The following is a 20,900-nucleotide window of genomic DNA, read 5'->3' on the forward strand; positions in this document are numbered from 1 at the left end:
TAGATACATAAGTCCTGGAGTGCTAATGCAAAGCATAGCGATTATAGACAACAATACTGTAAAGGTCAAAGTCTCTAGGAGTCTAGATCTTAATTGTTCTCATCCACAAAAAGAAGTGATAATTATGTGACATGATAGAGGTGTTGGCTAATGCTATAGGGATAATCATATTGCAATATATAAATGTACACATGTTGTACACCTTAAACTTACATAATGCTACTTAGTAATTATATTTTCAATAAAAATATTTGTTTAAAAAGTTTACATATCAAAACTTTTGTGATGCAACTAATGCAATACTTAGAAGATAGTCATAAACTTTGAATGAATGTATTAGAGACGATAATAAATCTAAAGTGCTAAGCATCTGCCCTGGCGGGTGCTCAGTGGTTAGAGCGATGGATCACGGGTTCAATTGCCAGTCTAGGGCAGGTACCTCACTGCAGGCAGGATCCCAGGCCCTGGTCAGGGCGAGTGCAGGAGGCAACCAGTTAATGTTTCTCTCTCTTTCCCTACCTACCTTCTCCCTCCCCTCCTCTCTCTGTAACATCTTCTGGACCTGATACAATATGTGCACTTAGTTCCTCTAACTAGTGATGCAGTTCTTCTAATTTTTTATTTAATTTTTTCAAAATGTTGTCCACATAAGCCAAACTTTTTTTTTTTAATCTGTTGTGACTTTCCTCAGATTTTCAGCTCCTTTGATTTTCAGTTCTTTCCTTATTTCTCTCTGGATTCGATCCTTGATAGCATCCAGTTTCTGTTGCACCACTGTATCTGAAAAGTCTAATTTTTGAACAGCACTCACATTCTCAGAAAAGGGAAGGCTTCGGGAATCTCCCTGGAGCTCTGTGAGCAGGTCCCCGCCCCCCCCCCGCCCCCCCCCCCCCGCCCCCAAGCCCCGCTTTTGGGGTTGGACGCCACTGCATTCCGCTCTGGAGTCCCCACCTGGACGGGACCCGGGAGGGCGGTGAGGAGCGGGGAAAGGAAAAAACACACACAAAACCTAGGGATTCCTGGAGGCGCAGCCCCTGCTGGCGGCGCCGCTTATTTCGCCGCGTTGGCGGAGAGCGGCGGGAGCGAGGGCTCTCCTAGCGGGCTCGCCTCCCGCTGGCCCGCGGCCCCTCCCGCGCCCACTCCGTCTGCCCAGTCGCTCCCTCAGGGCCACGCCTGGCGCCGCCTCTGGCCTCTCAGTGTGGGGCGCAGCGACCGTGGCGAAATAAACAGTTTTAATAACATTATTAATAAAGTGGGAGTGGCCTGACCAGCGTGGCTCAGTGGTTGAGGGTCAACCAGGATGTCTCAATTAGATTGAGGGCTCGATCCCCAGTGTGGGGCGTGCAGGAGGCGGCCAATCAAGGATTCTCTCTCATCATTGATGTTTCTCTCTCCCCTTCTTCTCTGAAATCAATTAAATATATTTTAAAAAAATAAAGTAGGAGTGGAGACCTAAAGAAAGATTATACTTAACTGTATTCTGTTCTCCATGGAAATAGATTTCTGTTATGTTTTCCTATTATTCAATGTAAAGAATAAGAATTATCTTGCTGTGCTGCTTTACTATGGCGTCTGTTTTTAAAGTCACCTTTATTAAGGTATAATTTACGTACCACAAAACGCACTCATCTTAACTGTACAGTTTAATGATCTTTGATAAATCAATACACCCATGTAACCAGCATCACAATCATGATATGCAACATTTCCATCACCCCCCCCAAAAAAATCCCCCATGCCCCTTTACAGTCAATTCCCTTTTCATGGCCCCAGATAACCACCAATCTTCTCACCATAGGTTAACTTTGCCTATTTTAGATTTCTGTAAGTGAAATTATGCAGTATGAATTCATTTATTTCTAGCTTGTTTTGATAGTCTATTTTATTTTCTGTAGCGTCTATTTATGTTTACATGTATGTACTGTTTATACATTATGCTTTTTTGTTTGTTTGTCTTGTTAATCCTCACCCGAGGATATTTTTTCCATTGATTTTTAGGGAGAGTGGAAGAGAGAGGAAAAGACAGAGAGAAACATCGATTTGAGAGAAACACATTGATTGGTTGCCTTCTGCATGGGCCCTGACCAGGGCCCAGGCTAGGGAGGAGCCTACAACCAAGGTACGTGCCTTTGGTCCGCAGGCCGACGCTCTATCCACTGAGCAAAACCAGCTAGAGCTATACATCACATTTTAGATAACTGAAAAATAATAAAACAAGTAGGACACAAGAAGAGTTCATAAATTCCACTTATTATTACCTATTTAAGATGCAAATTAAACTATAAATGAGCTTAATTTTTAATATCTTTTTCCATATCTGAAAAAGCATAAAAACCCTCAGGATAACTTTTCATTATTGAAATGTCCCTTCGGAGAAGTTTCATTTCTAAAAGTAACCCCAGGAGTTACTTTTAGAAATGAAACTTCTAAACACAGTATAACTGGTGTTATACTTTGACACCAGTTTGAATCATTTTTGTCACTTACACACAGCCCTCCATGTCCTCTTCTGAAAAAGTCCAGTCCCTTTGTGTCTTATGGAACTCACAAGTGCAGCCCTGGCTGGAATGAAAAGTACCACTGAAATGTTATGTCCTGCAAGTGTAGGAAAATGGTGTTGAGAAGCCTGTCACACCAGATGTCCCCTCAGCTCCAAGTGTAGAGAATCAGGTTCCAGAGGATCCAAGTCTCCTGCCACCTGATCATAGATTCCTCTTGGATCCTCATATTTGTCCTCAGACCAGTGGAGGTCACAAGGGTCCTGACAAACAAAGGTGGAGTTAGAACCATAGAGAGATGCCCTATGGGTCATCATTGCAGCTCTGGAGGATACACACTCATACTCAACTTCCTAGAGGGGAAAAAAATGTTTCACCTTCTAATTATGGGGGGAAATGCCAACATATAAAAAGATGAGAGTGATTATAATGAACTCCCACATCACCTAGCTTTGATATCAACCCTTGGTCAATCTTGATTTATCTGTATCTCTATATTCTCATCCTCTACCCCCACTAACTGGATTATTTTTTAATATATTTTTTATTGATTTCAGAGAGGGAGAGAGAGATAGAAACATCGATGATGAGAGAGAATCATTGATTGGCTGTCTCCTGCATGCCCCACACTGGGGATCGAGTCCACAACCTGGGCATGTGCCCTGACCGGGAATAGAACAATAACCTGGTTCATAGGTCTATGCTCAACCACTGAGCCACACCAGTGGACCTAACTGGATTATTTTTAAGCAAGACCAAGATATCTCAAGATTTCCAGTCAGAAAAAGAATTTTAATGTAAGATTATGAAACTTTTAAAAGCCCATGATATTGGCTAAGGGAATTGTGAAATGTGAATCGTGATTCTGTTAGTCCTATGAATTGCCAAAACATTTCCTCACAAAAGAAAAAAGAAAAAAGGCCGCATAGAGCAGTCCTTACTGGGGATGTGCTTTGCCCTAAGTTTGGGAGAAATGATTGTTTCAGCTCAGAAAACTTTACAGCAGATTTTCCATGGGCCAAAATATGGCCTGCTGCCTGTTTTTGTACTGTTCAAAAGCTAAGAACAGTTTTACATTTTTTGATGGCTGAGAAACTATCAAAGGAAAAATAATATTTGTTATATATGAAATTCAAATTTAGTGCCCAAAAATAAAGTTTTATTGGAACTTAGCCACACTCATTTGTCTATGTATTGTCTATGGGTGCTTTTACACTACAATGGCAGAGTTTAGTAGTTTTGAGGACAGTATGTCCTGCAAAGCCCAAAATATCTATTATCTGGTCCTTTACAGGAAAAGTGGTTCAGCACCATGGACAGCATTTTATACAGTACTAGTTATGTCCACCCTGGTAGGGACAACATTGGGGACAATGTTACAGAGGGAAATCTTTGGCCCAGAGGGGCCAGGATTAGCCAAGGCTACACCAAAAGTCAGGTGTTCTGCCCCACCTCCCTTACTGTAAGGCAGTTAGTGGGGGTTAGTTGATGATAAAGTGCCTGTCCGTTGCTTTTGCCTGTCTTGCTACCATGCTCACTTCTCCTGTTCTCTGCCACTCACTCTCAATCCAGTCCATTGAGTGGGGCTGGCTCCTACTCCCTAATGCCATGAGTGGACACTGATCCAGACCTGTCTAATTAGCACATTTCACCCTCTGCCTCAGTAGTTCAATGATGAGTATGTGACCCAAGCTAGACCAATAAGTGTCAGATTTGGGGCATTGGAGCTAATGGAAAGAGGCATTCTTTTCCCTTGAAGGTTTCCGGTCTAATCGGGTTCAAACCTGGCTTTACTGGGGACATCTTTAAGGAGGAAATTCTTGGTCCAGCTGTGTGGGTCTGAAGACAATTCTATGCCTTCACATTTTGATTAAATGAGTCAAATTTTTTCCCTCGTAGCTCTCTGATTAGCCAGTGTAGTGGTGATGGCTAACTATCCAACAAAATGCATACTTTTTTTCTTCTACAATAATATAGCTGTAGTAAGACATAAAACTGCCAAGCTAGACTACATTTCTCAGCCTCCTTTGTAGTTAGATTTGGCCATGTGACCATGTTCTCACCAGGAGAATGAGTAGAATGTGTAATTTCTGGGCCTGGACCAGAAGGCATAGTTGTGCCTCCATCACATTCTTTTTTCCTCTTCCACTGGTTGAGGCCCCCAGTGACCTGGCCCATCAATGCAAGCTTGGATGATGTGCTAGGGGATGGCAGAGGACCATAATGGAAAGAACTTGGATTCTGTAATAACCATGTGCAGTAGGGCCACTCATTTCTGACGACTATGTAAGAAAAAAAAAATAGACTGTCTTGTTTAGGGCACTGGGTTATTGCCAGGCCTGTTTGTTATAGCAGCTAGCTTACCCTAAGTAGTAGAATGTGGGTTTGGGGCACTAGCCAGGAAAGACTTCTGTAGCTACAAATCTCACCATCTGTACTTTATCGTAGAGGGGTGCCCAGGCCCCAGAAGGGGCATACAGTCTTTCCACCTCATCATATAGGTGACCTGGAAAAGCCATATTCTCCTCCTCAAGACCTGTGAAACCTGAAGTTGGAGTAGAAAGAAGGAATGATCATGTACCCAGTCCAGATGTCAGGGGTATCTATGAGTGGGGAGTTCTGATGTGGTCATAACTCACCTCTGGGATAAGATACCTCCTCCAGTGTTGGTAGCAGCTGGGGGTTGAAATCCTTCATGGAGTGATAATATGGCTCTACATCTGTTGTGCTAACCTGTCAACACCATCCCCCCCCCAAAAAAAACCCAAGATAGTGTTTTCATCCTTTGACTCCCTGGAAAGGTCAATAACCTGAAACGAATGGGATTTCAGTCACTGTCAATGCCCTGTCACTGGGGCTGTCAGGAGCACCCCCACTCACTGTGGAGCTTTGTTTGTCCAGGTCTGTAGTCCACTGGCTCTCTTCATATTCATTTCTGATTGGGCCCTCCTCCGACCTTCCAGGTTAGAGGTATGGAGGCAGTTGGGTGTTGACCCTCGGACACCAATCACTCCCAAACCTCCTCCCTCAGAGCCTTTTTATAGAAAAATATTCCCACTTACCCTGCTTCTGTCTTTTCTGAGATGCCTGAGGAAGGTAAAAAAAAAGGGGGGGGTTAGAGACACCCCCCACCCCAAGCCCACCTGGCCTTGGAAGACCTTCAGGGCTCCCCATCACCCTTGGGCCTCAACCCCAACAGGGAAAGGGTCTTCTCACCCTCAGCAAGACGCCTCAGTCTCCGCTGCCAGAGGAATCCTCCAACACAGGAGGCATTAGAAAGCAGCAGAAGACCCCCAACAGCAAACAGCACAGGCATCAGGGGCAGCTCTGAGGAGTCTGAGAGTAGAAGGGACCCCCCTTAGTGAATTCAAAACAGCTGACTCTAAGTTCAGAGCAGGGTTCTCTGAAAAAAGCCATCCCTGACCAGACAAAACCCCTCTTCATAGATCAGGGAAGCAGATGGACTGGGGTTTCCATGTCCACTCCTTGCCACCTCAGGACAGGTGGCTCCTTTCTCAAGTCAAACCACCAGCAGAGGGCCTTTCTTTTGCCTGAGCTCCATGTAGGAACTCAGACAGGAACTTCAGCTCCTCAGCCGGAGATTCAAGACCTTCTGTGATCTGGCCTCTTACAACATCTCCAGCCTTGTCCGCCAACCATAAACCCTGGTATTAGACCCTCCAGCCACACAAACTAACCATGTTATTTCCATAAACACTTGAAATAGTCAATTGTCTATCATTAAATGTTCTTTCTTCTCAACTTCCATTCACCCTTCCAACTCTATCCCAAATGACTTCCTCTTTGCACAAACTTACATCCTAGACAATATCAGACTCCTCTGCTATATCTCTGAGGACAAGACTAAGTCCTTCTGAGTAGACATTTGTTCAGGATTCATTTCCCATCTTCTGATAACAGCTCTCATTTTCCTTTGAGAAAATAGCCACTCCCCCACTCTCATTTGGTATGGTTCTGTGGGACTCATGGAGGCCACATGGCCCAGCCTGGCCCAAAACAGTAATCATCCCTCTTTTCATAGTAATCAGTTCAGAGACCAGCAGTTGACCCAAGGTAGATTTTTGCTCGAACATTTAGGACACTCCTCTGCAGACTGCTAAGAAGTGGAATGAAAGCTGGAGGAGTGAGAGACTTTGTGCCTGTGATGAAAGAACCTGAGAAGGAAGTCATCTTGAGATGAAGACAAAGTTGAGAGAGCGAGATAAATAGATCCTTGGTGAAAAATTTAAGGACCTGAATCCAGCCATACGTGGAATTTTTAATTTCATGTGCCAAGCAGTTCCATTTATTACTGAGAACAGCCAAATTTCTGTCACTTGCAACCTTTTTCTCAGGTTTTGAAGGGGATTGTTTGCAAAATGGTCATAATTTTCCCCTGTATCCATACTCCCAGTAGTCCCCTTCCACACTGACTTGGAGTTGAGCCATGTCACTTGCATCAGCCACTGAGACAATAGCAAATGTGACAGAATCAGAAACTTGAAAGGTGCTTGTAAATCAGAGCGTGCCCTCTCTTGCTGCTCTTGAGACGCCTGTGACCACCTCCATGTGAACAAACCAAGGAGAGATATGTGGCCCAGTTATTTCCATTGTTCTGACCAAGAGCCATATTGCCAGATATGTGAAGAGGAGGCCATCTTGGACCAACCAGTCCCAGCTGAGCTGCCAACTGACTGAAGCCCAGACTAGAACTGCTCAGCCACTCATAGAATCATGAGAAATGTTTGTTGCTGTAAGTGCCCATGTTTAGGGTGGTTTGTTATGCAGCAAAAGCCAACTGATACAGTCCCTACATGGAGAATAAAAACAGGTAATTCTTTCAGGCAAGAGTAAGAACTAAGGGAATAGTTTTGGGCCTCAGGAATAGCGTTATGGGACTATGTCCGTAAGGCAGAGGACACAGGTTTAGAGACCAGAAAGTTCTATTCTCAGGGGAGAGAGGGATTTGCAGGGGATTGAGGAGTTACCTGCAGGCTGCTCTGTGGGCAGCTGGTAGTCAGGTTCTACAGAAGGCTGGTCTAGACCTAGGGGGTAGATAAAAAGATTGTTAATTAACATAAAAAATCTGGGATAAGCCCTAAATATCTCAGTTTCCTATTAAGCTTTTCTTTTTTTTTTTAACTATATTTTATAGATTTTTTACAGAGAGGAAGGGAGAGAGATAGAGAGTTAGAAACATCGATGAGAGAGAAACATTGATCAGCTGCCTCCTGCACATCTCCTACTGGGGATGTGCCCGCAACCCAGGTACATGCCCTTGACCGGAATCGAACCTGGGACCTTTCAGTGGGCAGGCCGACGCTCTATCCACTGAGCCAAACTGGTTTCGGCCCTATTAAGCTTTTCATCCCATTTTGATACTCATGGGAACTGGTTTATGGCTTCTAGGAATATTTCAAGAAGAACTAGAAATTGCTGATAAGGATGATAATACTATTAATAACCATTCTAATGCCTATAATAATAATTGTTGCTTAGTGTTTTATGGTGTGCAAGGTTCTTTTAACATGAATTGTCTGTTTTTCAGGTTAACTAAAAAATATGCTGGCTCTCAGGGTCCCTTAATAGGGGTATAAATTCTAGATAAAGGGAGTTGAGTGTCATACTTTATGCTTTAGTTCTTAAAGGAAAGACTGGAATGGGGCAGGAGGGAGGAGAGAGAGAAGGGAATATTTTAGAGATGGGAACGGGTCCATACATCTATGGGTAAAAGACTGCTCTGTCAGAAAGGGGAGGACAGAAAGAGGGTGCTTTCATGGGGCAAGCACTTACTTTGTGCAGGGCCTTGTTCTAAACACTTCAGATATATTTATTTATTTAATCCTCACAACTGTGTGAGATAAACCTTACTTTCAGAAACTAAGGCATACCTTATTTTTAGAAGCTGTGGCTCAAAGAGGTTTAACTGAGGCTCAAAGAGGTAAACTAACTTGCTTACAGTCTCACAACTAGTACTCTGCAGAGCTGGAACTTAAACCCAGGCTTCTCAGAATAAGACTGTGATTAGTCATTACATTACTGATTGGCCTGTCAGGGGCAAAAATGTTCTCATTAGTCATATTCAAAGAACTTATCCATTTCATCAAAGTTGCTGAATTTATTGGCCTAAATTTGTTTATAATACTTCCTTATTATCCCCTTAAGGTAATGTCCCCTCTTTCATTCCTGATATTGGTTAACTCATGTCTTCTCTCTTTTGCCTTGATCAACTTTATAAATGTTATTGATCTTTTCAAAGAAGCAGCTTTTGGCTTCATTGATTTTTCTATTGTTCTTCTGTTTTTGAGCTCACAAATTTCTGTTCTTACCTTTATTATTTCCTTCCTTTTGTTTACTTGTGTTTAATCTGCTCTTCTTTTTCTAGTTTCTTGCAGTATCAATTTGAGACCATCTTTTTAAAATCTAATATGAACACTTAATGCTATAAATTTCCTGCAAAGCACTGCTTTAGCTGCACCCACAATTTTCAAATGTTTTCATTTTCATTCAATTCAAACTCTTTTCTAATTTTCCTGTGTTATTAATCACATCAAACAGTATCATTCAGCATTCAGTTACTAAAATCTAGTCTCTGGAGATGATCTGCCTGAGTTTTAATTTCATCTCTAGCTCCTTCCAGCTGTGTGACCTTTGACAATATGCTAAGGTTGTTGTCAACATGCTCAGGTTAATCTCTCTGAGCCTCAGTGTCTTCATCTGTAAAAGAGTAATAATAGCACTGACTTCACTATGCCACCCTTTAAGTCCTCTGAAGAACTCTGCTCAAAACTGTCCCTTCTGACCTGGGGTAGTGATAGAGATCTGGGATCCTTTGTCAGCTAGTCCGCTGTCCCCCAGCGCATTACTGGCCAGCAGCCAGATCTTGTATCGTGTAGAAGGCTGCAGCCCAGTCAGTGTGAAGGTGGTGGCCTGGGGTGGTAGGACATCCATGTAGAGGAACCCTGGGGTTTCCAGAGCCTCATACCTGCAAGAGAGAGAGGTCTGCCATTCAGGGGGGTGCCCCAGCTCTGTTGGCTGCCACCTCTTCCTGTCTTAACAGGAACCAACCTGATTTGGAACCTCTGTGGCAAGCCCCCATCAAAGCCAGGCTTCCACTCCAGTCCCACTGAGTATGGGGTCAGGCTCACAACTTTTAATCCAGATGGAGGATCAGGGCGGCCTTTAAGGAAAAGGACGAGGAAAGTAGTCAGAGGATACAAAAGGATCCTGGAAGATTCCTTCCAGATTCTTCCTAAGAATTTTTTATTATTATTGATTTCAGAGAGAAAAGGAGAGGGCGAGAGAGATAGAAACATCAATGAGGAGAGAGAATCATTAATTGGCTGCCTCCTGCATGCCCCCTACTAGGGATCGAGCATGAAACCCGGGCATGTGCCCTTGATGGGAATCAAATCTGGGACCCTCAGTCTACAGGCCAATGTTCTATCCACTGAGCTAAACCAGCTAGGGCTTCCTAAGAATGACTTTAAATGTATAGTCAATTCTCATTATTTGTGGTGGTTATGTTCTATAAAGTTATTGTGGACACTGAATTAACAAATACCATACGATTGTTTCCAGGAAAAATGCAGGGTTAGGTTCCTACAAGACTCTAGTCACACATCTTTATTAGACAACCACTACATGATCTTGTTTGTGTTTTTCTGTTGAAAGACACCTGATTTAATACATTTTGTTGATTTGTTAACATCAAACTCATAGCCAACAGCTCTACCCATTCCTGAACAAAGCTTTTCCAACAGAAGTATTTTCTCCATATGGCACATCACAGTCTTCTTGCACTTACGAACAGCAGATAGCACTTCAGCACTATGCTTGGAAGCCATTTTAAATAGCAAAGCCACTAATAAAGAGCACAAAAATATGTAGCCCCAAATAGACTTCAAAAAGAGCACTTATTTACATATGAGAGCTGAAACAAGAAGAAAGCCTGTAGCTTTGTTCTACCTGGCTGAGAACGTGCTCATTGGGTGATTCATATTTCCGACCCATTCTATACATGTCCCTGAATGACTGGATCAACTGTATAATATATGTTTCTTGCAGTGGATTTTTTGTGTGCTTATCTCACTTCCATTCCCCTTATTTCTTCTGGTTACAGAACCCTGAGTATCCTCTGGAGAAACATTTGCCCACATTCTCAGGCCACATGCTTCTGATAGAAGTGACTCCACTTATAGGATGGACATATGACAGGGCCTGGACAACAAGAGTCACCTTCCCCTGATCACATGATTGGTTTACAGCTGGGAGCTAAGTAGATCCAATAAACCTTAGTTCAGTATTTTCATACCACTATTCTCTTTGTTGTTGTTGTTGTTGTTTTTCATACCACTTTTAAGAGAAGAAAAAATTCTGTTTCCTTGGGAAATCTAACAGCCCACTATGAGAAGCCTTATAAAAAAGCCAACAGAGAAAAGCAGACCTGATAGACGGAGAGTTCTTGATGACAGCTGAACCTAGATTCAGTGACTCCTGAAAATCTATTTTTAAGTTACTTGAGCCAATAAGACCCCTCCTCTTTTTTTTTTTTTTGGTTGTTGTGGGTTCCCTGCAGATCCAATCTCTATTAGAATGTTCAGGTTGGCAAAAACTCCATTCTTACTAAAACACTGGTTTCAGAAACACTGCCAATATGGGACCAATTAGAGACTTAGGGCTTGGCCCAGGAAGCACCTTCCCAACACCCTCACAGTCCTCTCCCAGCGTACTGATGCTGACAAGTTGAATGTTGGTGTGGTCTGAGCCAAGGGGGTTGGTGGCTGTGCATGTGAAGAGAGCATAATCCTGGGCTGCAGAAACGTTGGCAATCGTCAGGAGACTGCTGTGGATTCCACCTTGGTGGTATGTGTGTTCTGTGTACCTGGAGAGGAGGTATGACAGGAACTCAGGGAGCGTGACTGGGGCTGGAGTGTTATCTGGCTGGGCCTGGGCTCACCTGGGATCCTGGAGATCCAGAGGGACCCCATTTTTAGTCCATGTGAAGACAATGTTGGGGACACCTCTGGCACGACAGTGAAGGGTGGCGGAACTGGTGCTATCTCCAGCTGCAGCCACCTTAGTTAGAGGTGTGGGGTGTTCTACCTGGGGGGAAACTAGGAGAGGTTGGAGGTCAGCATGAAGTATTTGGAAGGACATGAGAGCTGTAGGTTTAGTGGCAGCCCTTGAAGTCAGAGGCATGGGTTTTACTTACATCTGACCACAAGTCGGACCAGTCCTCGGGCTGGAGGTGCCACACCATTGTCCACGATGCACTGGTAAGCACCTGCCTGAGCCAGCTTGGCATTGTGAATACGAAGACGCCCTGTGGACCCCTTTGATATCTTCTCCATGTCATCTAGGCTCTGGTCCTCCTCCTCTTCTCCCTGGATGCCCAGGAATCAGGGAAATGGCCTCCCATCTTGCCCCAGTTTCATTATCCCCAAAACTGGGTCCCTTCTGTAGCCTCATTCTCCTAGCCACAATCATTCTTTATAGAGATAGCAAAGAAAAATATCCCCCCTATCATCCATCCATCCACCTACCCATTTATCCAACCATTCATTCATGGAGACATTTATCCACATATCCATCTATTTAACCATGCACCTATTCATCCACTTGTCTACCAATCCATCCACCTTTCCTCCCATCCATTCATCCATTTACCCATTCATTCATCTAACCATTTGTTTTCCTTATATCTATCCATCTATTTGCCCTTTCATCTCTCCACCCATCTGTCCTATCTATTCATTCATACATGCACACATTCATAAGTACATTCATCTGTTTATCAATTCATCCATCTTTCCATCTCTTCATCCATTCATTTATCATCCTTCCACAGACATCTTTATACTGATGGAGTATCTATCCATCCATCTACTTTCTGATCTAATCCATTCATCTACTCATTTCCCTCATTCGATTATCTAGCCATCCATTTACCCTTTTATCCATTCATTCACTTGTCCATTTGTTTATCTGTTTTCCATCTACTCATCCCTCCATCCACCTATTCATCAACCCATTTACCTATCAATCTACATATCCATCCACCTGCCCACCTGGTTATCTATCCAGTTATCCATCCATTCATCTGCCATTCAACAGTTAGTTCTTGGAGAATGCCCTGACATGTATACAGTTATTCAGGGTCATATAGATGTGACCCTTCTTCCCAAGGAGCTAACAGTTAAGAAACCACATTTCCAAGCCCCACCTCCATTTACCAAAGGTTCGATCCTCACCAGTCTTTCCCAGTTGAACATCCCTGGAAGGATGGGATTGGCATCAGCGGTGCAGACTATATCTGCAGAACCCCCAATATTCACCTCAGTAGGGTCCTGGAGAACTCGGATGGTGGGAGCATCTGGAAAAGGAGGCAGGAACTTGAGGAAAGCACTTGGACCCAGACAGGCCATGGTGGAAGAGGGTCCCAGGTGGGAGAGGTATCTTAGAGGTGTCCTTGGAAGTTATGGGTATGATACAGTCTGCCCTTTATATGGAGCACTTGGAATAGTTCCCAGGATTAGTGAGGTTGTCCCAACCCTGTACTGTGTCTCTATGGTGATGAGGGCAGGTCGGGTAGACTTCCAGAATTGCATGGAGGTGGGGCTTCCACAGTGGGCTTAACAGGTAGATCCATGTAGGTGGATCCCCTGTCTGGACAGAAATCATGTAGGATCTCTCTAGTGGTCAGTGTAGCCAAAGTGGGCACGGTTCCATTAAAGTTGGGGCTCCCAGAGTGAGAGGTTTCCAGGATGGGTGAATATCCCTGGGTGGGCAGAGCTTCCACAATAAGGAGACTCCACAGTGAGCAAGGTTCCTGGGTGGATATCGTTTCTATGATGGGTGGGGATCCCAGAGCTGCCTAGTTTCCTAGGGTGATGAAGGGGCTCACAGTGTACATCAAGCCGCACTAGAGCTTCAGCAGTGCCTTCTGAGTTCTGGCAGTGCAGCTGATAGAAGCCATCGTCAGCGCGGGTCACATTCCACAGCTGCAGAGCTCCACCAGACAGGATGCGATGCCGGGGCCCACCAGCTGGGAGAGGTCAGGGTGAGGGGTTTGCCAGGTGCTCCCTTTCTGAATACCTGTACCCCTTTTCATGCCCATCCCTGCACCTGGGCTGAGGCGGTAACCACGGAAGGTCCAGTTGAAGGCCTCCGGGGCCGGGTTGGCAGACACTAACACAGGCAGCAGTGCTTGGCCCTGTTCCACTGCAGTTACCACAAACACCTGCTCCCCCAAGAACTCTGGAGGGTCTGCGGAGGGGGCACCGTTGGGAGTCAAGATTTGAGACTGGGACAAATTTGCGATCAGGTACAGATACACAGGTTTAAAGTCGGGATTGCAACTAGATTCAATCGGACAAGTACAGAATTAAGCTTGGAGGTTAGTGGTTAGGATCCAGTTTAGGAAAGGGGCAGAGGGCAGAGTCAGGTTTAAGGATGGAGAGAGTGTTCGGAATGGGAATCTGCCAGGAGTTATGAGGACAAAGGCAAGAGGGGGTTTGGGCAGGATAGGAGTTGATGCCTGGCTGTGGTCAGGATAAAGGTCAGGAAAGTTTTAAGGGTGAGGATGGAGGTCAAGGACCGTACCAAGGTGAAGACCCCAGTGATATGGGGTCAGGAGGGAATGGAGGGGTTCCAGGCCTTCAGGCCAGCACACATACACAGCACGTTGAGTCGGTAGAAGGCGCTCACGGTTTCCCGAAGCTGAATGCTGTGGGCGCGGCAGGTCACACGGTGGCCATGGTCACCAGATGACATTCTCAGAAGAATGCTCCTGGCAGCGGCAGAGCCTTTGAATGGGGCGCTCCGGGGCGGTGAGATTACGCCCTCCAGCCTGCGGACAGGGCGGGGGCGGGGTCGTGTCAGGCTGGTGCAGGGGTGGGAGCCCAGGCAGAGGTGGGATGGCTACTGGGCAGGACAGCAGGCAGGGCAGGAGCGGGACTCCGAAGGTACAGGGTCTTGGCCGGAGCAAGGGAGGGGCGGGCCACTCGCACTCTCACTTCTCCCCTTCCTTGTCCCAGGACAAGTTGACCGGAGGGTTGCTGCTAATGCTGAGGCACGTCAAGTTTAAGGCATCCCCGGGGCGCAGCGCCGACGCGTTGGCCAGGATCGTCAAGTTAGTTGGGGGAACTTCGAGAACGGGTCAGAAGAGTGAGATTCGGGGGTGAAGAGGAGGCCCAGGTCCTGACACCAGGCCGGGCCCAGCCCCGCCCCCCGCCCCCAGACCGGCTCTGGCTCAGTTACCCTCTGGCCAAGCCTTCCCGATCAACCCGGCCACTGGAGCCCTTACACTGCACCACAAGCTGCGTGGACGCGCTGAGCTGGCCCGCTTTGCACGTGAACTTGGCCTGGTTGTCCGATGGACCCGTGACGAGCACCAGCTCACGGGAGAAGGTGCTCCCTGACTTCTCCAGATTTCCCAACTGCACGCGCCGCGGCTCCTGGGGCGGCCGCGGTTCGGTCACGGTGCGTGAGTCCTGAGGGCGGAGACTGACTAGAGGTCCGGGTAGCCCTGCCGTTCCCGCCCGAGACCTCCCACTGGGTTGGCAGTCACTACCCCAGATAAAGCCTTGTGTGATGAACAAAAGGCGCCCCCTTCCGCGGGCACCTTGCTAGGGCAGAGGAAGAGACTGGAATTGATGGCCCCAAGCTGGAATCTCTCCTGGCCAACCTGGGCCTCCCAAGCCCAGCTGTGTTGCTGTCTGATCGCTCCTCGGTTTCCACCGCCTCACCCTTGTCCAGCCTCCTCTGCTTTCCGGAGGCCTGCGATTGTGGTGCTCCTGCCAACCCTCAGGCGCATTCCTCAAAATCCATTCCAGCTACATTTACTAAACACCAAACTCTAGGAAACTCCCTTGGAATTCCCAAGCCTTTCCCTGAATTCCTTCATTTTTTCCCTTTGATTCTTTTTCTTAGCATTCCCATTTTCTCCCCAAATTTCCTTTGACCATTCCTTTAATCCAATTGTCTTTCCACAGATTTCTGAATCCTCATCTTTTACTAGAATCCTTTGTGTGGCCCAAAGTCTTGGCATTTCCCCAGAATTCCATCCATTTAAATGAAGTTTCATTTCATCCCTGTAATTCTTAGTTTTTCCCCTAGAATTTTCACTAGCTCCCTAAATTCCCAAGATCTTCCCAGAATCCTGTCAGACTTCTTTTTAATTTTACCAGAATTTTATTCACTTACCTGCAAATCCTAAGAATTCAATTTAATATTAATTAATGGATTTTCAATGCTCTGTGGAATTACTTATCTTTCCCCAAATATCTAGCCTTTACCCATCATTGTCTTTGTTCCTGGAATTCTTTTTTTTTTTTTTTTAATATATTTTATTGATTTTTTTACAGAGAGGAAGAGAGAGAGATAGAGAGTTAGAAACATCGATGAGAGAGAAACATCGATCAGCTGCCTCCTGCACATCTCCTACTGGGGATGTGCCTGCAACCCAGGTACATGCCCTTGACTGGAATCGAACCGGGGAGCTTTCAGTCCGCAGGCCGACGCTCTATCCACGGAGCCAAACCGGTTTCGGCTGTTCCTGGAATTCTTAGTCTTTCCCTAAAATCTCTGCCATTTCACCTGAATTCTGAGGTTCACCAGATTTTCCTTTAATAAATTAATTGCCTTTTCTATAGAATTCCCAATCCTGATTAAAAATTCCTTCATATGAGATAAGATTCTCACTGATTTCCCAGAATTCCCAGGATTTCCCTTGGATTCAATTTCATTATTATGGTATTTGTCTGTCTTTTCCAATTCCCTGCCAAAACTCGAAATCTCTAGTATTTTTCAAGATTTCCCAAGAATGGAGAAGAGACAGGGCCTCATCCTTTCCCCACATTCTTGGCCACTCCAGCCCTTGCTTGGCACTGACCTTGTACCAGGTGAGGGAGGGGTCTGGGTTGCCTCCAATGGCCAAACACACCAGCTTCACCCGGGTTCCAGCCCGGAGGGGCTGCCCCTCTGGGGGCCCCTCGATCCACAGCTTCTGGGCAGGATCTGAGACAGAAAGAGTGGCTTTCTCTCTGGGCTGAGGCCCAAGGGTAGGGTCTCTAAGTCAGGAGGCAGTCCCCTGCCTGGCCTCACGCGCCCCCCCCCCCCCCCCCCCCGCTCCCGCCGGGGTGAGAGCCGGGGTGAGAATGGGGGCTCACATTTCACGTTCAGAGTGAGTGACTTTTTGAAGGTCTCTTTAGTGAAGGCCTCACTAAAGGCCTCGCAGGTGAGGGTCAGACCATTGTCCTCCCGTCGCACCAGAAACGTCAGGTTGGACATGGAGATGTGGCCACCATGAAGGCCCTGGCAGGGAAGAGCTTCAGAACTAGGGACTAGAGCACCCTCATCCATGGACCCGAGGGCCTGAGCCCACTCTATACCCCAGCAGTAACCCAGGAGGTCCAGGCCCCAGTCCATGCTCCCCAAGGCATTCTCTCCCAGATCCAAGAGAAATGCCCTCAACTCCCTCCTCCCTCAGACCCAGGAGTCTGGCCCCTGCCTCACATCCATGACCGTCTCCTCTGTGGGCAACAACTGCCGCCAGCCCAGCCACCACCGCAGCAGGACCCGTGGGCGACTGGACTTAGTGATGCAGGACAGAGTCACATTCTTGTTCTCAGTCTGGGATGCAGATCCCAGGATAGTAATAGCACTGGGAGGAACTGCAGGGATGACGGACAGAGGAGAGAGACACTAAGCAGGGCTGGATGCCTCACAGACCTGCCCAGAAAGACAGGGAACTGGGGACAGATGACAAGGTCTTTGGCATTAGACAGGCATGCTTTGGAGACACAAACAAATGGTTCTCTGGTGCACAGTCTGACAGATGGACATGTGGCACCAGGACTCACAGGTAACCTGCAGTGTGATCCCACGTTCCTGGATCTCTTTAGATACGCTGTTGTGGGCCTCACAGCTGAGCCTCACCCCATGATCTTCTGGCCGTATGACCATTACTAGCATGCTTCGGGCCACTGCCTGAGTGTGCTCTGTGCCCCATGCTGTGGACATGGGCTGGCCATTCTGGAGATAGGAACAAAGCTGGACCAGCTCAAGGCCAGCTCCTTGTATCTGCCCTGCTCCCCACCCTCGTGCCTGTTTCTGCCCTCACCTTCAGCCACTGCAGTGTAGCTGGTGGATTCCCTCCTCGGGCCATGCACAGCAGCTCCAAGCTCTGCCCTGCCCGCACATGTCCCTCTTCCAGACCTGGCCACTCAATCACAGGGGGTCCTGGGGGGACTGGAGAGCAGCAGTCACTTGGTGGGCCTGGGGAGCCCATCCACTCTTTCCAAGCTCCCCAGTCTGGACCCTCAGGTTCCTCTTTGAGAGCCAGAACCATTCATAATCCATGTATGCCCCAGTACGTCCAACTCCTGCTCCCTGTCCCCAGTGCCCATAATCCACTCAGTTCCCCACTTACACAGAACATTCATGGTGATTGAGACCTTGATAGGGATATCCAAAGCTGGGCTGGATCCCTCACAGACCAGTAACTGCCCATTATCCAAGCTCTGGGGTGTCACCCTGCGGGGGAGGGGTTGAGTTCTAAACTCAGTCATTATCTTAAATCTGGGGAACTAGGGTAAAGAGGTCCCCACACCTGGTCTAAGTCCCCATGCTGATTTCTTCTAGGATCTGGAGTTCCATGGAAGAGATTTGGGGGATCAGGAATGGGAATTGGGGTCCCAGAGGCCCACACATGGCCAAAATCTTTGTCCTGGAACTAGGATTCCCATGAAGAAGTTTTGGAGGATCATAGTGAAGAATTGGGTCCCAGATATTCATACCTGACCCAGGTTTCCATGCTTGAATCCCTGGGGCATGGCATTTTCATGGAGAACTTTGGGGTTCAGGCTAAGGGTAGGGCATCCCAACTCCCATACCTGGCTGTGGCCTCTGTGATGAAGAGTTTCTCCTGGGATCCCTCATTCACGTTAGTAGTGATGTCTGAAATTATTTGTCCACCTTGGGGTAATAAGAGAGCAGAAGGGGTGCCAGGTTCTCCCCAAGGTGGGTCCTGGGGATCCTGGCCTGGAAGTCATAGGATGGACATACTGTCCCCTCTCTCTTGGTTCTGGAGGAAAAACACTAGCTCCGTTCCCTCCACACATTCAGGACTTCCTGAATCCCAGAGTCCTCAGGGCTGGGTCCTGGGCCTCTCCTCACCCCTCCCCTCCCATCCCATCCCATCCTTGTTGGGTGTATCACCCACATCCATTACTCAGCTTCTCATTTTTTGCACCAACGAAGACACCATATCTCTATCTGGAGCCTCAGCCTCTTCCTTGAGTCCCAGACCAGCAGCCTTGTGATCTCCTTGGTGCCTTTCCCTGGATGTCTCCACCAGATTCCATGCTGGCCTCAGCATCTCCCCAAGCTGGTGTCCCCACCTCAGAAATGTCATATTTTCTGGGGCCCCTAGAAGGGTATTGGGCAGGAACACCACCTCCCAACTCCGGGGGCCTCACACTCCCATTAGCAGTTCATCCACACTCACTTTGAAGGAAGGTGATGTCAGGTGCTGGCTTTGCGTCCCCAGACACACAGCTGACCACGTACTCCTCCCCAGCTACCCACGTGACTGTGCTCCCTGCCTCAGGGGTCAGCTGAAGCATCTTGGGGGGCACTGGTGAGAAAGGGTCTGGGGTAAGCCGACACCACCGAGAAGGATATGAGGGTTTGGGCTTTGAGTCTCATTGCTCATGAAATTAGTTCTGCAACCTGGATCTGAGGAAGGAGAGGCTGGGGGCTTGTACTCCTGGGTCCTGGGGTAGGAGAGGACTGGGAGTACAGACTCATGGGTTCTGGGGGCAGGGGGTATCTCTCACCCATACCCAGAATGGAGAGGATCACTCTGGGAGACACGAGCTCAGGCCCTGTCTCTGAGCGGCCGACCTGGCACTCATATTCGGCATCATCACTGAGGTCACATGCTTCAATATGCAGGTGGAATTCACCTGCAGGTAGGACCCAAGGTCAGGGCCACAGTCAGCTTCAGCTGACAGCTCAGGGTCCAGGCTCTGATCCCTTACCTCTAGAAGGGTTGCCTGCCAGGTGGTAGCGTGGGAAGCCAGGGATCCTAGGGTCGGGACCTAGGAGCAGTCCATCTTTGGCCCATTGCACGATACTGCCAGGGGCACTGACCCCACATCGAAGCTCAGCGGCAGCCCCCTCCATCACCGTCGTGTTTTCAGGCAGAGCCCAGAAGCCTCTGGAGGCTGAGGCAGGGATCTGCAACTGGGCCAGGCCTGGGGACAGAAAAGTCAGCAGGGGAGGACAGAGGGTCTGTCTGGAGAATGTGAGTGGGAAATGAGGGCGTCTTAACACTAGATCACAAGGCCAGGATCCCACTTACCTGTGGTCAGCATTCCCATGAGGAGCAAGGGAGCCCGGATGGGGATCCTCAGGGCCACTCCATGCTCTCTGTCTGTGGCTCCTGCAATGTCCACTGGCTGCCTCCTGTGTCTGCCCCTGGCTTTCTCTGGGTCCCTCTCCCTATGTCTCTGTCTCTTGCTTTTCTCTTTGTCTCTCTTTTGCCATCTGTCTCCTTCTCTCTCCCTCTTTTTCTTTCTTTCCATGAGTCCATCTCTCCCTCTCTTACTCTCTCCCTCTCTTTCCCCTTCTGTCTTTCTATCTCTCTCCCTGCCCTGAGTACCTTCCACTCTACCTTCTCCTGTCTTTCTCTCTATTTCTCTCTCCTTCCCCATAAGTCTCTATTTGTCTTTCTACCCTCCTGCCACCCCAATCCCTGCTTTCCTTTCACCACTCACAGCCCCCCAGGGAAGACCCGCTGTCAGAGTCCAGCAGGCCCTACAAGCCAAGGAGAGCAATGAGGCCGATGAGGTCAGTAGCAGAGCTGAGCCTCATTCTGGGGCCCAACCTGATCGTGTCCTTGCACTGCTACCTTCCCAAGACACCCTCTCAAGTCTCTAGCTCCAGTACTCTGTCCAGCAGGCTCCTCCCAGCCCAGCTGGAGCATGAAATCCCCTGTCAGCACATGCCAGGCATATTCCTTGGTGCCTCCCCAGCCCCCATGACCCCATGAAGGAGTGCGAGTCAGACCCAGGCGGTCCCAGCTCATCATGGAGAGCAGAGAGCTGGGCCTGGCTCTTCCCTGCCCTGGTACATGACCTTGGCAAGTCCCTTCCTTCCCTGAGTAAACATTACCCCCTCAGTGACATTAGGAATGTCGCTGGGGAGTGTGTATGAGAGACTGGGAGAGTGAAGCTATCTTTCCCTTTCTGTGCACGTGTGTGTGAGGTTCATTGTGAGTGAGCATTCGTGTGAGTGTGGGGAAGGTGAGTGAATTGTGATCTGTGAAAGTATCTGCCGAGTGTGTGAGTGTATATGAGTGTCTAAGGTGCAAGCGTGCAGGGGACAAGGCAGCCA

The 20,900-nt window shown here is 47.7% G+C and overlaps 1 protein-coding gene across 1 annotated transcript; it reads right to left on the bottom strand.

Moving 5' to 3' along the window:
* Positions 1-2,629: 2,629 nt before the first annotated feature.
* NPHS1 (NPHS1 adhesion molecule, nephrin) lies at positions 2,630-20,218 on the bottom strand (the record flags this gene model as incomplete). The annotated part of the gene is made up of 29 exons (XM_081108488.1): positions 2,630-2,761; positions 4,928-5,043; positions 5,138-5,231; positions 5,379-5,454; positions 5,561-5,585; positions 5,715-5,834; positions 7,487-7,543; positions 9,302-9,483; positions 9,567-9,678; positions 11,231-11,382; positions 11,458-11,614; positions 11,713-11,884; positions 12,752-12,873; positions 13,405-13,545; positions 13,626-13,766; positions 14,177-14,349; positions 14,516-14,645; positions 14,806-14,992; positions 16,393-16,517; positions 16,670-16,814; positions 17,016-17,173; positions 17,363-17,534; positions 17,623-17,750; positions 17,932-18,035; positions 18,395-18,476; positions 19,009-19,137; positions 19,346-19,468; positions 19,544-19,759; positions 19,867-20,218. The coding sequence occupies 29 exons, from the start codon at positions 20,216-20,218 to the stop codon at positions 2,630-2,632; spliced, it is 4,023 nt and encodes a 1,340-aa protein (XP_080964614.1).
* Between the last annotated feature and the right edge of the window lie 682 nt (positions 20,219-20,900).

Source organism: Myotis nattereri, assembly GCF_964212035.1.
Source record: "Myotis nattereri genome assembly, chromosome: 15".
Taxonomy (NCBI): domain Eukaryota; kingdom Metazoa; phylum Chordata; class Mammalia; order Chiroptera; family Vespertilionidae; genus Myotis; species Myotis nattereri.